Source organism: Pseudorca crassidens, chromosome 1 (assembly GCF_039906515.1).
Source record: "Pseudorca crassidens isolate mPseCra1 chromosome 1, mPseCra1.hap1, whole genome shotgun sequence".
NCBI lineage: Eukaryota > Metazoa > Chordata > Mammalia > Artiodactyla > Delphinidae > Pseudorca > Pseudorca crassidens.
Genome location: NC_090296.1, coordinates 75,052,637 through 75,069,326, shown reverse-complemented (window position 1 = coordinate 75,069,326; position 16,690 = coordinate 75,052,637). Strand labels below are relative to the sequence as shown.

Sequence of the window (16,690 nt, the reverse complement as noted above, 5' to 3'; positions counted from 1 at the left end):
CTGGAGTGTGGTTTCCCCATCACGAGGAAATTGTTTGGCCCTGATTCTGGAATCACAAGATTCTCTCTGAAGCCAAGGGAGAGAGATGGGAATGGAGGACCAGAGACAAAGGGGGAAGAGGTGGAAGAGGCTTCACAAGCTGGGAGAATTGCAGGGTGAAGGCTGCAAGGTCCCGTGCTTCTGACATGCCTTGGGTCTGAGGGATCCAGCCCAGTGAGGCTGCCCCGGGGACCCCACCGGGCCCCAGCTGAGTGAACCACCAGGTCAGGCTGGGTGAGGGGAGAGCAGAAGGCCCCGGGAGACCTGCAAATATTGCTTTCACTGGCCCTACCCTGCTTTGTCCATTGGGCCTGACCCAGTTTCTATGGTTCCAAGTTCCTTTATTCGAAAGCAGCACATGTGAGTTAGAGCAGCCAGGAGGGAGCCAAGGGGAATCTGCAAGGAGGTTTGGGCAGAACCCAGAGAAGCGGGCTCTCAGGAAATTGGACTATACTCTGCCCATCGCTGCACCCCACACATTTGGGGGATCCATGGACGCCCTTGACATCGACTCCCTTCTCGGGGCTCCTGCCACCAGCTGGGCCCATGCCTGCAAGGCTGCCAGCCAGGTGCTGGGTCCACGGGATGGGAAGGGAGGGGAAGATCTAAGAGGAGCTGGACTCTCTAGAGGAGAGGGGACTGAGCGGAGGGACCCCCACGTACAATCTGGCCAGCTCTGTTGGTCCTTCCCTGTCCTTCTCCCGGGCCCCACTCCCCACAATCTGACAGCCTTCCCAGTCCTTTGTTTACCCTCTGTATTCCCACTTCCCTTTCCAGCTAAGGGGAGGTGGTGGGAAAGCACAAACTTTGCCCCATTTTACAGATGCAGAAACTGAGGCCCAGATAAGACTTGCTCAAGCTCACAGCTCAGTAGTCCAAAATTAAAACCCAGGTCTGTCTGACTTTTTTTCCTGTACAGGCAGATTCTGACCATGTCTCTTGAGTGTCTCTTCCATTGTGGACTCCATGTAGCTGGGTGTCTGCATGGCAGTGTGTGTTCTGCGGAATCTGTCAGCATGTGTGTGCTTGCCTGCTGTGCTGTGTCGCAGGAGCGGTAGCACAGGGGAGAAGGGCTCTTCCTCAGGAGTCCTCTTGGCCAGGCCAGGAGTCACCTTCCTTCTTGGGGGCAGGAACAGGTATTCTGAGGGGATGGAGGAGGCATAGGACTCAGAAGCCAGAGGAAGTGAATGGGACAAAGGCAGCAGCTGGGGGAGGGATTCGGGTGGTGAACGTCTGAGGCAGGGACCTGGCAGGAGGGGGAGGCTTTCAGGGCAGTTCCCATTCCTTAAGGCCCCGGGGAACCCCAGGTGAGGTTGCTCCATTGTTCTGAAGTCCCTGTACCCCCATCCAACCCACCGCCCCAAATCTGAATTCACCTCCTTTAGGAGAGCAACTCCCAACAGTCACCTAGCCTGAGGGTCTCTGCCTTCCTCACTCAGACAGTCTTGGGAGACTGGGGAGACCCAGAGGCAGCCTTCTTCGAGGGGGCTGGGCAGCCAAGGCCTGGAAAGGGGGCAGGCCTGACTGGCCAGAAGCCACCTTCCAAATGAGCTCACACACATACTTTCCACCCTGGCCCAGGGCCGCGGCTGGGTGCCTTCCAGCCAGCCTTCCCCAGCCAGGCCCAGCCCCCTCTGTCCTCCTCTGTCCCTCAGCAGGCCTGGAGCCCGGGTTGCACGACAGGATCGATCGGGCACCCCAGGCCAGGGCCGTCACCACACCCCAAGGGAGCAGCTTTCCCTGCCTCCAGGCTGAGACCAGGTCTCCGCAGGGTCCCTTATTCCTCCAATGGGCCTTCGTGGCTTAGAGGAGGAGGAGGCCAGTTTCCTGCACCCAAAGACCCACACCTGGATAGGGAGGGGCAGTAGAGGGGAAAGGAGAGGTGTCCACATTGTAGTGACCTGGAAGAAGCACTTCCTCAGAGAGCCTGAAGCAGCTCATTGACTCAGGGACTGGGCCACGTCTGGAAGCTGCCTCACCATGGGTCACATCCTGCCCACTCACTTGATTTCCCGCTAGGGGCACTTCCCCGATTTGAGGCAGGATGGGGTCTGGGTGGAGCAAGGCCAGGCTGACCACAAAGCGGGGGAAAGATGGGTGCCTCCGAAGGGCCCAGCGGATTCACACGCATGTGACAGGCTCCAGCTCATTTTGATCCAGCCTATGGTCAAAGACTTCACCCTTCGCCCAGCTTCCAGAGACATGTAGCACCAGGCCAGAGAGCAAGATCAATTCCCAAAAACGCTCTCCTTGGCCACTCTGTGCCTGGCTCTGTGCTAGGAGCGAGGCTGCCCTCACCCAACATCCTGGATCCAATGATATCTTCCTGAGGTTCCAGGAGTTTGTATGTACAGACACAGCAGACAATTGCTCCCATTTTGGATTCCAAAAATATGGGCACTGCAGGTAGATCACACAGGCAGCCGTTGCCCTCCAAGGCACGGGTGGTATAGTTCTGTCGAAGAATGACTATGATTCATAATACCACTGACCCCATCACAGCCACCAGCCGAACGTTCTGTCCTCACTTCCTTACAAAAGAGTCGGATGGTGCTAGGCACACAGGAGCCCCTTAATAAATGTTTACTGACTTGAATTGCCAGTGAGAGCTGTGATATACATACGTTAACAGCTGTAGTTGTGAATACAGAAGTATTCTATACACGTGTAATAAGCATGTGTATACATAGTAAATTTATAGGTTTAAAAAAATCACTGAGCTGTACATTTAAGTTTAGTACTTTTTTTGAATTTTACTGTATACTTCATATCAATCTTTAAAAGGTTCAAAAAAGAAAGAAAATATATCAAGGGAAGAGGTTCGCAACTCCAGAACAATGGCTTTGTCCCTACAGACCCCCTCCTTATGTGCCAGCCCTATCCCAGAGCCTGCCCTTAATCAGGGAATGGTTGGTATTGGGTTGTGTTGGCCTACCTCTTCTGGAAATACCAATCCTCCAGGCTGCACTCCCAGGACAGCGTGCACCTGGACCCTGGAGCACCCAGCAGGAAGGTCTCTCTCCCTTCACTTTTCTAAGCTCCATGCCAGGTGTCCCCAGAGTCCTCCTCCACTCTACTTGTCTGTGCTCCAGAGGTCCCCCACCCCCACCCCATGCCTGCACAAAACTGCACATAAGTTCTGGGTGGAGGAAAGCTGGAGAAGGGGCCCAGAGCAACGCCCACCCCATCCTCTCTGTCTGGGCACAGCCCCTTCTGCAGCAGAGACCGCTGGGGAGGGTTTGCAGGGTGGTAGCGCCCCCTCGTGCTCGGTGTTGGCACTGCAAGCCAAGCCCGGAGAACCGAAAGGTGGGGGCAAAGCCAGCAACGCTCAGGGCCAAGGACACCACCGGCCTGTCCCTTCCCCCTTTCTACTTTCCATGCTTCAACCCAGGACACCTGTACTTAAAGGGGTGGGACTATGGGCGCGACAGGATGACAAGCCTTAGTCTTCCAGCTGCAGAGAGGGAAAAGTCAGTTTCCGTCGTCTGTGCCTGTGCTGGGGGTTGGTGAACAGTCCTCGAATAACTCCAGGAAGGAAGAGGGAGTGGAAGGGGTGCAGGACAGAGGGTCTGCGGGAGGAAGTAAAGGGGGCACTGGAGTCCTGTCCTCTGAGTTACCACACTGCCCTCCGGTGGACGCCTCAGACACTGATCCCTCCAGGATGCCTGTCCCCTGGGCTTGTCCAGGTGGGTCTGCACTCCTGGACCTCAGAATGCTAGATCAGAGCTCCCTCTGGCCAAGGCAAGCGGGCCTCTGCGACTCCTGTATCTAAGAATGGGACATTTCTGTGCCACTTCTCTGAGGCCTTTGTAGGTCATGCCCAAGCCTCCTGGGGGGCCTCTTACATGGACTCATCCTCCTAAAGTCATCTGCACCCTGGGGCTGGGAGACTCCTTTAATCCCAGTCTTACATTTATAAAATTCTTAAATTTTGTAGTTCATAAAAATACCTATAGGTGTTTTGTGATTATCACTATATTATTGCCTATTTATGCTAAAAGTTTTCATTTGTTAAATATAAACACTTAAAATACACCAAGTTGGTGGACTTCCCTGGTGACGCAGTGGTTAAGATCTCTCCTGCCAATGCAGGGGACACGGGTTCGAACCCTGGTCCAGGAAGATCGCATATGACGTGGAGCAACTAAGCCTGTGCGCCACAACTACTGAACCTGCGCACTGAGAGAGCCTGTGCTCCGCAACAAGAGAAGCCACTGCAGTGAGAAGCCCATGCACCGCAACGAGAAGAGTAGCCCCCCCCACTTGCCGCAACTAGAGAAAGCCCGTGCGCAGCAACGAAGACCCAACGCAGCCAAAAATAGAAAGATAAATAAGTTAATTAATTAATTTTTTAAAAATACACCAAATTGGGACTTCCCTGGTGGTCCAGTGAGTAAGACTCTGCACTCCCAATGCAGGGGGCCCAGGTTGGTCTGCACTCCCAATGCAGGGGGCCCAGGTTGGATCCCTGGTCAGGGAATCCCGCGTGCGTGTCGCAGTACCGCAACTATGAGCCTGCATACCACAGCTAAGACCTGGTGCAGCCGAAATAAACAGATAAATATTTTTTAAAATAAATAAATAAATAATAAATAAAATACACCAAATATTTTGAAAACAGTCTTAGTATTTAATTTTTTATACACCCGAGGCCCCCAAAATGGACATGATTGAGGTGGTTCTCAAACCTCCAAGGGGTGTCCCTGACCCGGCATCTCATTCTTTCCAAAGCACAAGGAAACTTACTCCCATCAACATATGGTAGAGTCTTCAATCCCCATTCCCTTCAAACACACAGGTTTCCCCATCTTGAAAAGCTCTCCTGGATTCTGCTGCAGTCTTGAAAGATTTTTCTCATTTTCCCCTTTTGTCTCAAGCCAAGGTTTTCCAAAAGCTGTCTGTATTCCTTCCCCAGTCATTTCTTTTTAACCCAACCTCTATGTCTGCATCCCAACCAGGCATTTACTGAAACTTCTCCCTAAAAGGCCCTCGTGACCCCTTTCTTCCCACCCCAGGGGGTGCTTTCACTTTCTTTGGCCTTGTATTAGCATCTAACACAGCTTGCTTTGAGAAGCTCCTTTGCTCTTGTCTTCCCGGACTTTCTGCCATCCTACAATCCACAAGTCACAGGGTTTTCAAGGAGCCCTGAAAGCCCAGGGCTGGTATCCCTCTGCATCAACCCTAACTGTGCCTTCAGCTCCTCTACCCTGAGCAGGGACTATCTTTATTTGTTCCGTTAATTCCAGTTTCTGCCCTTCAGACTGTACAGAATAAACAAATTCTTGTTCCACGCTACAGCTCTTCAAATATTTGGATCTAGTTTTCATATATACAAACGCTCACTACAGTTAAGCTTTTTTTTTAGGTGAAAAGCCTTTCTTCTTCCATAAACAGCTTTCATACGGAGCAGCTTAGAGACCCCTCACTATTCCTATCACCCTCCTCTGGATTAAATCATTTTGTCAGTCTTTTAAAATGTAGCTTCCCAGAGAAGCAGTACCACACAGTGGTTAGGACAAGGACTCTGGAGTTATACAATCTGGATTTGGATCCAGCCTTTATGACTTATTGGTAGGGTGACCTTCAGCAAGCTGTGTATCCTCCCAGAGCTTCAATTTCCTCATCTTTAAAATGGGCTAATAAAAAAAAAAGGGCCAATAATTCAAAGGGTAGTTGAGTGGATTAAAAGACATAATCCACGTGATGCCACGTGATGCCTATGATCGGCAGTCACTGATTCATTCATTCATTCATTCAACAAATATTTATTTATTGACTACTTTATGCCAGACATTGCCTTTGGCACTGGGGATTCACCAGTAAAAGAATAGATCCTTGCCCCTATGGAACTTATATTCTTGTGTGTGGTGAAGGGAATAAACATGATAAGTGAGTAAAATATAGTATGTTAGATAGTGATAAGAATTTTCCAAATTTTTAAGTTCTGTGTCCTTTTTGATGAACAATTCCACCTTTGAATCATTTTTATCTTTTACTACAAGCATCCGAGAGAAACCAGGCTGCTTCTTCAACACTTTGCTTAGAAATTTCCTCAGCCAAATATCCAGTTTCATTCCTCACAAGTTCTACCTTCCACGGAACACTAGGACATGAACACAATTCAACCAAGTTCTTTGCCCCTTTATAACAAAGATCGCCTTTCCTCCAGTTTCCAACAGTATCTTCCTCATCTCCTTCTGAGACCTCATCAGAATAACCTTTACCATCCATATTTCCACCAACATCTGTTCACTTAGGTATTCTCTTGAGAGATTGAGTCTCTCTCTGTAGCTCTCTTCTTCTGAGACCTCATAAGAACCATTCTTAACAGTCCATTCACAGCAATGTAGGCTTTCTCTAGCATGCACCTCCAGTCTTCCAGCCTCTGCCCATCACCCGGTTCTAAAGCTGCTTTCACTTTCTTATGTATTTGTAACAACAGCACCCCAACTTCTCAGTACCAAGTTTCCATCTTAGTCCACTCAGACCACTATAACAAAATACAACCAATTGGGTAGCTTATAAACAAGGGAAATTTATCGCTCACAGTTCTGGAGGCTGGGAAGCCCAAGATCAAGGTGCCAGCATAGTCACCTTCTGGCGAGGGCCCTCTTCCCGGTTCACAGCCAGTGTTTTCTATGTCCTCACATGGTGGAAAGGGCTAGGGATCTCTCTAGAGCCTTTTTTACTAGTCCCATTCTGAGGGCTCCACCTCATGACCGAAGCATCTCCCAAAGGCCCACTTCCTAATACTATCATCTTTGGAGGTTAGGAAATCAAGAGATGAATTGGGGGTGGCGGGAGGGACACAAACATTCAGACCAGAGCACCTTGGCTGCTGCACATGCTAGTAGTTTGATCTTGAGCAAGATATCTAACCTATCTGTGACTCAGTTTCCTCAATTATAAAATGAGGACAAAAATAACACCTACTTCCTGGAGGTGCGGTGAGGATTAAATGAGATGATATATGTGCAGTGCTGAGAAGAGTGCCAAACATATGGTGAGTACTCTATCAAAGTTAGATACTGGTGGGACTTCCCTGGTGGTGCAGTGGTTAAGAATCCGCCTGCCAATGCAGGGGACATGGGTTCGAGCCTTGGTCCGGGAAGATCCCACGTGCCGCGGAGCAACTAAGCCTGTGAGCCACAACTACTGAGCCTGCATTCTAAAGCCCGTGAGCCACAACTACTGAGCCCATGCACTACAACTGCTGAAGCCCGTGCACCTAGAGCCCGTGCTCCACAAGATAAGCCACCGCAATGAGAAGCCTGTGCACCGCAACGAACAGTAGCCCCCGCTTGCCGCAACGGAGACCCAACGCAGCCAAAAATAAATAAATATTTAAAAAAAAAAAAAAAAGATACTGGCATTTTGAAAACCAAATATCTGCCCATTTTCCAGTACTTCCACTACTTTTCACAATTTCTCAGAGTTCCAAGAACATCTCCACAGACCCATTTCTAAATGGACTTGATCTACAGTGTGATATATATGGGCTTGGACACTTAAAATCACTAAACGAATTAAAGCTTAAACTAATTATAGGTTCTCTTTCACTTCTTCCTATTTTCTTTTGGCTCAAATTCACTCTTTTATTTGCCTGCGTTGGGTCTTCATTGCTGTGCGTGGGCTTTCTCTAGTTGAGGCGAGCGGGAGCTACTCTTCGTTGCAGTGCACAGGCTTCTCATTGCGGTGGCTTCTCTTGTTGCACAGCACGGGCTCTAGGCTCGTGGGCTTCAGTAGTTGTGGCACGTGGGCTCAGTAGTTGTGGCACATGGGCTTAGTTGCTCCGCGGCATGTGGGACCTTCCCGGACCAGGGCTCGAACCCGTGTCCCCCGCATTGGGAGATGGATTCTTAACCACTGCGCCACCAGGGAAGTCCCCAACCTAGATCTTGATTTTTTTTTTTTCAAATCTTAGTTTATTCAGCATTCCAGACCATGGGCTCTTCCTCCTCCTCCTGCCCCTTACAACTCTTCCCATCTCGCCACCACTTTTCCAGTTTTATTTCTAAATTCATTTCTAAACTCCCCACAAGCCCACTCCCAAGTACTCCCCATGGCTGACTTTTTAAATTTATATATCTGACCTCTCTTCCCAACTATTCTGTAAGCTCCTTGAAGTTAAAGTGAACTCTTACAAGTTCCAGGCATCTGCTAAGTACCCAGCATAGAGAACACAGCCTGCACTCAACTAAAACTTCCATGATCGCTTTCAGGACTTAAGTATTTTTAATTTCCCCAACCTCTCTGCCCTGCTTCCCTTTATTCAACATCCTCCTCCCACATTTAGGGTTCTATTTCACCCCTCATTAATCCCAAGGGCTATAGTAGGGAACAGAGAGAGACCAAGGAACCAAGTTCCCTTGGCATGGGACCAAGATCCAAGTTGGCAGAAGGACTTTTTATGGCCAAGTCTATGGCTTCAGGCCCTGCTGAGGTCTCAGTTTTGAACACATCAAAACTGATGTCAACAACAAATGTCATGAACAGAAAACTGTTTGTACCATTTGTAAAGAGGCGAGAGTAGTAAGGTTCTGAATGTACACTCTGTCCAAAGCCAGATCGCCTAGTTTCAAACCCTTGTTTCAGCATTTACCAGATCCATGATCTTGGGCAATACTAAACCCCTCTGTACCAGAGTTTCCTTACCTGTAACATGGGAGTAACAGTAATAACCACTTCACAAGATTGTGGAGAGGATTAAAAGAGCAAACACTTGAAAAGTGCTTAGATCTGTGCCTGAAATGTGAAAAAAAGCTCAAAAACTATTTGCTATTGTTATTGTTTACTATTATAACCTATAAGTGCCACAAGAAACATGCAACCCAAGCCCACATAAATTAGAAATATCTCTTGTGACTAATAATAATAATTGCTAGCATGTATGAAACACTCCCTAGATGCTCAACTTGTATTATCTCCCTAAATGTTGACAATAACCTTAAGAGGGAATTGTACATTATTAACCCCATTTTACAATTGAGAAGCACAGAGAGGTTAAACAATTTTCTCAACGTCACAAGGCCAGCAAGAAGGGAAGGCACATTTATTCCTTTATTGAATTACAGTGTCTCAGCAGGAGAGAAGCCTTGTGGGTACAAAGGTAAACAGTCTAGGCCCCAGCCTACAGGAAGTTTCAGTTTCCACAGCAGGGGAGGGGCAGGGGCGGGAAAGAGTAAACAAATAGTTACAACACCGTGTGGTAATTGCTATAATAGAGGCTCATCGAGAAAAGTGCTACCGCATCCCAGACACTGGGACAAGAAAAGTACTGAGAGCTTAAGGATTCAAAGGAAAGACATGACAGTTACGGAATAAGCAGTTGCCCTTTGACAGACGTGTCCTGTAACTAACGTTACACGGAAAGGACTAAACAAAGCAGAGTTAAAAGTGGAAGCTGAGCGCCTTCAAAGCCCAAGTGACAAGACCCTGCACGACCGGAAAGGCGTTAAGACGGTCGGGTGGGCGGAGAGTGCGTTGATTGGCAGGGGTGGGGCCAGGCTCGTCACCCGCCCCCTCCTCCGCCCGGGCTCCTCCAACCCCTGGGCTGGCGGGGGTACAGACTGAGCGAGGGACTGGGCGTTGTGCCGAGCCGCCTGTCCTCCTTCCCCGCTCCCCTGCCGCGTTCCGCGGGCTGGACGCGCTGGAGAAGTTGAGCAGCGCCCGGGCCGGCCCTGGGGGCTGACAGTCGGTAAAGTTTGGCCCAAAGAGGAAGTGGCCTCAAGCCCCAGCAGGTGGCGGCCAGGCCTGGACCGGGGCGCTTGCGGCCTGCGGGCCGGCTCTAGGCGAGGGCGCGCCCCAGCGCCGGTCTTTCAGCCGATTTCCGGGGCTTCGGGGGCCGGCCTCGGGAGAGAGCGAGGCGGCAGCCGGGGAAAACAACTCCGAAGTTGGCGAGAGGCACCGCCCCTGCGCTCGGGCCGCCTCCGCCCCCCACCCGCCCCCAGCCCTGGCCTCCAGAGCACCGGTCGAGGAGCCCGGGCCATGGAGGCCCCTCAGGGAGGCGACACTGGGAGGCCAGGACGCCCGGAGCGGCGCCGCCTCCCCACTGGGTAGACCACCGAAGCTCCGGGACTTTTCTTGCACCTGCGGACGGCTCACGATGCTGCCGGCCATCCTTCTCCTCCTCCTGGGTAAGAAACCGAAAACGAGACTACTCGCCCGGCAACCCGTTCCCAGGGCTGTCACCGGGCCCAGGGGCTCTAGCTCCCTTCCTCCTACGTGGCCCCTCACCTTACCCTGCCTGCCCGTGCCCGGCACTGCCTGCCCCAATCCCCGGGAACTCTCTAGCCGCTCTCCTCAGCCCGCAGCCTCCCTCTGGCTTCCGTAGATCACCGTACCCACTCCATAGGCCCTGCTGCCGGACCTTCCTCCGAGGTCACACACCGCTGCCTTCCTCTGCTCCACCACCCCTTCCTGTAAACTACCCGGAAGCCGCAGATGGCTCCCTTTCCTACTTGACTCGCTCAGGTGAAGAAAACTCCGAAGCGTGACTCTTTGCCCTTTCTCGCTCTTCCTCTAGGAGACGCTGTGGCCCACCCAGACAGGATCATTTTCCCAAATCCTGGTGAGTAGAGGATGCCCCTGGGGTCCCATGGGCTTGGTAATGAGGCAGGACCCAAGAGAAAAACTCTCTCTGCCTTGAATTCCTCTAGTACCTACCATAGTTTTAGAGTGGAGCTCATCCACCCTTTATTTTATAGATGGAGAAACTGAGACCTAGCATAAGCCCTCAGCCGGTAGTTATGTATTTTTTCCCCAAATATTCATCCTTGATCGGCCTAGCCAAAAGGTAGTCTCCCTGAGGATAGAAACAGTATTTCCCGGTTCCTCCTGGCCCAGTGGCTGGCACAAAGCAGACCTCATATTGTTTGTGGTGTTGATACTTAAGGGGGAACTATGATGAGTGTGGAGAGACAGGGGCCTGCTGAAGACTATGCCTCTAGAGTGTGTGTCGCTGGGGCAGGGGAGTTTCTGTGCTCCTTCTTGAAGAACCCAGGCCCTTGGAGGAGGCGTGGCATGGTAAGAGGCTCTCAACCGATGTCCCTACCTTCCTCTCTCTCTCCAGCCTGTGAGGACCCCCCGGCAGTGCTCTTGGAAGTGCAGGGCACCTTACAGAGGCCCGTGGGCCGGGACAGCCGCAGCTCCCCTGCCAACTGTACCTGGCTCATCCTGGGCAGCAAGGAGCAGACGGTAACGGTCAGGTGAGAAGCAGAGGAAGACCCTATTCCTTTCCCCCACCCCTCCTCCTCTACCATGGAAAAGACTTCAGGGATCTTCTCCATGGAACTTCCATCCCTGTCAACAGGGGGAAGAGTAGAATTAGACTTGGCCTAGTCTTCCCTAAAAGCCTGGCTTGCTCCATGGTGAATTGGAACTGCCTGGAGTGGACATCTAGCTTGGGTCTTGTCATCTCTGAAGGACAACAGAAACAGTCCTTTCCTCTAGAAACAGTCCTTTCTCTCTGATATGGCTGCTTGGAGGAGTCCTTCAATCCATTGCACATCCTTGCCTGGGATTCAAATCTATTCCTTCATCAGCTTAGAACCTTCCTCAGCCTCCCCAGACCTTTTTTTTAAAAAAATATTTATTTTATTTTGGCTGCACTGGGTCTTAGTTGCGGCACGTGGGATCTTCGTTGGGGCATGAGGGATCTTTAGTTGCGGCACACAGACTCTTAGTTGCGGCACGCGGGCTTCTTCGTTGTGGAATAGGGGATCTAGTTCCCCGACCAGGGATTGAACCCACGCCCCCTGCATTGGGAGCGCAGAGTCTAACTCACTGGATCACCAGCGAAGTCCCTCCCCAGATCTTTTAAACAGTCCAGGTCTCCCTGGGCTCCTCCAACCGTGGGCCGTGGGGTTGGGGCCCATGTTGAGTACCTAGCTATTTGCTTCCCACAGCTCACTTCCCATGGATTTACCCAGAAAAGGGTAGGTGAAGGGAGAGGGCAATCTGGGCAGAGGTTGTTGGGGCAGAGAGATCAGAATGCCATGGTGATCTCAGGTCTCACCACTGGGCACTGGGAGGGGATGGTGAGTTCTGGTTAATTAAGCTGTATGGTAATTGCCGGTTACTGCTAGCACCAGACTCGGGTGACAGTGCTGCAACAACAGGAAAGCAATGAATCTGTTCTAACTCAGTCCAGAACACAAGGCAGTTTTTCCAGAAGGCTCTAGGATGTACTCATGGTCTCATGGTGCCATAGGCCTCTGTTAGGGCTCTTGCCTTGATCACAAAGGAATTTGGCTAACTCCATTTTCATTTGGCTATTTGGATTGTGGATAAGCAGGTGTTCCTGCTTCTTGGAGTAGAACGGGCCTGACAACACTGGGGGAGGAAGAAGCCAGCAGTGGTCAAGAATATCTTATGGGGGCTTCCCTGGTGGCGCAGTGGTTGAGAGTCCGCCTGCCGATGCAGGGGACACGGGTTCGTGCCCCGGTCTGCGAAGATCCCACATGCCGTGGAGCGGCTGGGCCCGTAAGCCATGGCCGCTGAGCCTGCGCGTCTGGAGCCTGTGCTCCGCGGCGGGAGAGTCCACGGCAGTGGGAGGCCCGCGTACCGCAAAAAAAAAAAAAAAGAATATCTTACATCCTGCTCTCCTTCACCCCTGTAGGTTCCAAAAACTGCGTCTGGCCTGTGGCTCAGAGCGCTTAATCCTGCGCTCCCCCATCCAGCCACAGATCTCCCTGTGCGAGGCACCTGCCAGCCCTCTGCAGCTTCCTGGAGGCAACGTCACCATCACCTACAGCTATGCTGGGGCCAGAGCACCCATGGGCCAGGGCTTCCTGCTCTCCTACAGCCAAGGTGGGCTGGACAGGGCTGTCTGTAGTAGTGCCTAGTAGTGTCTAGTGTAGTGCCACTAGAATAGGCAGTGGAAGCCTGAGGGAGGAGGGGAGGATCCTGGCAGCTCCAGTGCCTCACAGCCCCTCTCCATGGTGCCTCTGCAGATTGGCTGATGTGCCTGCAGGAAGAGTTCCAGTGCCTGAACCACCGCTGTGTGCCCTTGGTCCAGCGCTGTGATGGGGTCGATGCCTGTGGCGATGGATCTGACGAGGCAGGTTGCAGTTCAGACCCCTTCCCCAACCTGACCCCAGGCCCTGTCCCCACCCCACCCTGCAATCACACCTTGGAAGACTTCTATGGGGTCTTCTCCTCCCTCGGATACTCACACCTGGCCTCAGTCTCCCACCCCCAGTCCTGCCTCTGGCTGTTGGACCCCCATGATGGCCGGCGCCTGGCGGTGCGCTTTACGGCCCTGGACCTGAGCTATGGAGATGCAGTGCACGTGTATGATGGCGCTGGGCCCCCCGAGACCCTCCGGCTGCTGCGCAGCCTCACCCACTTCAGCAATGGCAAGGCTGTCACCGTGGAGACACTGTCCGGCCAGGCCACAGTGGACTACCACACAGTCGCCTGGAGCAGCGGTCGGGGCTTCAATGCCACCTACCACGTGCGGGGCTACTGCTTGCCTTGGGACCGACCCTGCGGCTTAGGCTCTGGCTTGGGGGCTAGCGAGGGCCTAGGCGAGCGCTGCTACAGCGAGGCACAGCGCTGCGACGGCTCATGGGACTGCGCCGACGGCACGGACGAGGAGAACTGCCCCAGCTGCCCACCTGGACACTACCCCTGTGGGGCCGCTGGCACCCCCGGTGCCACAGCCTGCTACCTGCCTGCTGACCGCTGCAACTACCAGACCTTCTGTGCTGATGGAGCAGACGAGAGACGCTGTCGGCACTGCCAGCCTGGCAACTTCCGGTGCCGGGACGAGAAGTGCGTGTATGAGACGTGGGTGTGCGATGGGCAGCCAGACTGCGCTGACGGCAGTGACGAGTGGGACTGCTCCTATGCCCTGCCCCGCAAGGTCATTACCGCCGCGGTCATCGGCAGCCTCGTGTGTGGCTTGCTGCTGGTCATTGCCCTGGGCTGCACCTGCAAGCTCTATGCCATTCGTACCCAGGAGTACAGGTCAGTGGGAATGCAGCTGGCAGTAGAGGCGTGGGGACTGAGGGCGGGACAGGGCCTGTGCAGCCACAGAAGTCCAGAGGGCGCCCACGTTGGGGACGGGTTCTGGTGACCAGCTTCTGGGTTGGCTCCTAGGGTTGTCTAGCTTGGCAGGCGTGCTCCTCTGAGAGGGGGACCGGTCTAGATCTTGAAAGCCATCTCAAGGAAGGAGGCGGATGTCAGATGACTTTGGAAAGCCGTGGCCTAGCTCCGGGTGCCCTGGCTTGGGTGCAGAAGAAAGAGGCCTGTCCAGGCTGGGGCAGGCGGCTCTGGTGAGCAGCACCCGTGACCGAGCCGTCCTCGTCCCTTCCAGCATCTTCGCCCCCCTCTCCCGGACAGAGGCCGAGATTGTGCAACAGCAGGCGCCTCCCTCCTATGGGCAGCTCATTGCCCAGGGCGCCATCCCACCTGTAGAGGACTTCCCTACAGAGAACCCAAATGACGTAAGTCACCCTCCGCAGCCGGACCACCTCCCACTCCCAGCCCTTCCTTCTTTCAGGCTTCTGGCCGTCCCCACCCCCTCTGACTCTGGTGTCTTCATCCTCTCCTTGCAGAACTCCGTGCTGGGCAACCTGCGTTCTCTGCTGCAGATCTTGCGCCAAGACATGACTCCAGGGGGCGCCTCAGGCACCCGCCGCCGCCAGCGGGGCCGCTCTATGCGCCGCCTGGTGCGCCGTCTCCGCCGCTGGGGCCTGCTTCCGCGAACCAGTCCCCCAGCCCGGGCCCCTGAGACCAGATCCCAGGTCACACCTTCTGCTGCTCCCCCTGAGACCTTAGACGGCAGCACAGGTCCAGCCCGTGAGGGCGGGGCGGTGGGTGGGCAGGATGGGGAACAGGCACCCCCACTGCCTGTAAAGGCTCAACTGCCACCTGCCAGCACGTCTCCAGCCTTCCCCACTGTCCCCGAGGCCCCAGGGCCACTGCCTGCGGCGCCCCTGGAGCCATCACTGCTGTCTGGAGTGGTACAGGCCCTGCGAGGCCGCCTCCTGCCCAGCCTGCGGCCCCCAGGACCAACCCGGGCCCCACCTGGACCCCACACAACAGTCCTGTCCCCAGAGGATGAGGACGATGTGCTGCTGGTGCCACTGGCTGAGCCCGGGGTCTGGGTGGTCGAAGCAGAAGATGAGCCACTGCTGGCGTGAGGTGACCTGGCTCCCCTGGGTGCTCTATTCACAGTGACAGCAACCCTGTAGAGGGCAGCTCAGCTTCCCTTCCACTGCTTCCCTCCCTGTCCCTCAGTGTGAGGGCACCTGATGGGCCTCCCATGGATCCCATGTAGCTGCTATAAAGTTAGGTGTCCCTCAGGCAGGGAGAGGGCTCACACAGAGCCCCCTCTCTGTGCATGGCCAGAGACCACAGTCCTCCACTACCCTCTCCCCACACCACCACCATTTGGGTGGCTGTTTTTAAAAAGTAAAGTTCTTAAAGGGTCATAGGCCTGGACACTCCATCCTTGCCAAACCCACCCAAAAGTGGCCTTAAGCACCAGAATGCCAATTGGCTGGAGACTTCCAGCCCCCAAGGGGAGGATTTGGGCAGGCCCTGGGGTTTTGCCAATGGTGATCCCTCCCACAAGGCCTAGCTCATAAAAAGAGCACAGCAAATGCTTTTGTTCCATAGCCAGGTCATTGTCCAGGAAGCCAAGGTTGAAAATAAAGGAATCAGAAATTTAAGATTTTTGTAAATGAGCTGTGAGCATGAGCCCCGCCTCTCTGCCCATCTCAGCTTATGCTCCCCTCACCTTACTCCTCCCTATGAAGCCCTTTGCTCTGCCCTCCACCTCCTGGCCTTTTCCTATTTATCTTCCAACCACCCATCCTTGTTTTTTATACCACTCAGAGGGTAAGAAAATTCTAGGAACCCTAAGACTAACCCTCTCCACCTCCACTCGCTGCCTGGGGCCCAGCTCTACAGTGACTGACACCAGCAGTGAGCACCTAGCCTCCTTACTCACCGCCAGGCCGGAAGTCATGAGCCCGCTGGGCCCTGCAGCTGAGAAACTTCCCATTTATGGAGTACTCGCAGAGCACTAATCACAGAAGCAGACTGTCCCTGGTGAAACACTCCTGCCCTCCATCCTCCACCCTACCAGGCATTTTCAGTCTGTCCTAGGCAAGACAGATGAACTCGCAGCCAGGATGCCTCAAAGCGGGCAAAGATGCGTCCAGAGAAAAATCATAATCATTCAGGGTGTGAAGATGCTAGCATCACCTTGGCCAGATCCAAGAGGTCTTCCTGGAAGAGGGCCCAAATTAGATCCTAAAGAATGCTGTCAGTAGTTGGTATAGAATTGTGAATTTTAGGCGAGGTGAGAGTCCATACGATAAGCAAACTAAGGGGACAGTAAGGGCTAGGGCTGTAAGAGGGACCCTGGACTTCCTGAGAAAGGGGCGCAGGAACACAAGCAATAGCCAGAGCCATACAGCTGGAGAGGGTAACGGAGGAGGGGGGAATGATCTGTGAGAAATGTTGGGACCCAGCCTGTGGTAAGCAAGCTGACAGAGCGGTCCCAGAGTTTAAAAGGAAAATCAGCCAGGACAAAGGATTTAGAAAGAGCCTGTGGGCGTGGGTGTGATGCCCACAGGAGCAGAGCTGAGGCATTCCCTAACAATCAGTCCCCGGAGAAAGGGCTCCCCCTTAGGCT

General features: G+C 53.4%; 1 protein-coding gene and 1 long non-coding RNA gene across 2 annotated transcripts; one reads left to right on the top strand and one right to left on the bottom strand.

Annotated features, from left to right (window-relative positions):
* Positions 1-9,081: 9,081 nt before the first annotated feature.
* On the bottom strand, positions 9,082-11,112 carry LOC137226283 (uncharacterized). Its single transcript, XR_010944283.1, has 2 exons — positions 10,383-11,112; positions 9,082-10,171 (listed from the first exon to the last, which is right to left on the bottom strand). It is a non-coding gene; the product is annotated as an uncharacterized lncRNA (long non-coding RNA).
* LRP10 (LDL receptor related protein 10) lies at positions 10,041-15,719 on the top strand. Its single transcript, XM_067740587.1, has 7 exons — positions 10,041-10,175; positions 10,565-10,609; positions 11,111-11,246; positions 12,659-12,849; positions 12,993-14,010; positions 14,360-14,489; positions 14,601-15,719. The coding sequence occupies exons 1-7, from the start codon at positions 10,145-10,147 to the stop codon at positions 15,186-15,188; spliced, it is 2,139 nt and encodes a 712-aa protein (XP_067596688.1). The 5' UTR covers positions 10,041-10,144; the 3' UTR covers positions 15,189-15,719.
* Positions 15,720-16,690: the final 971 nt, after the last annotated feature.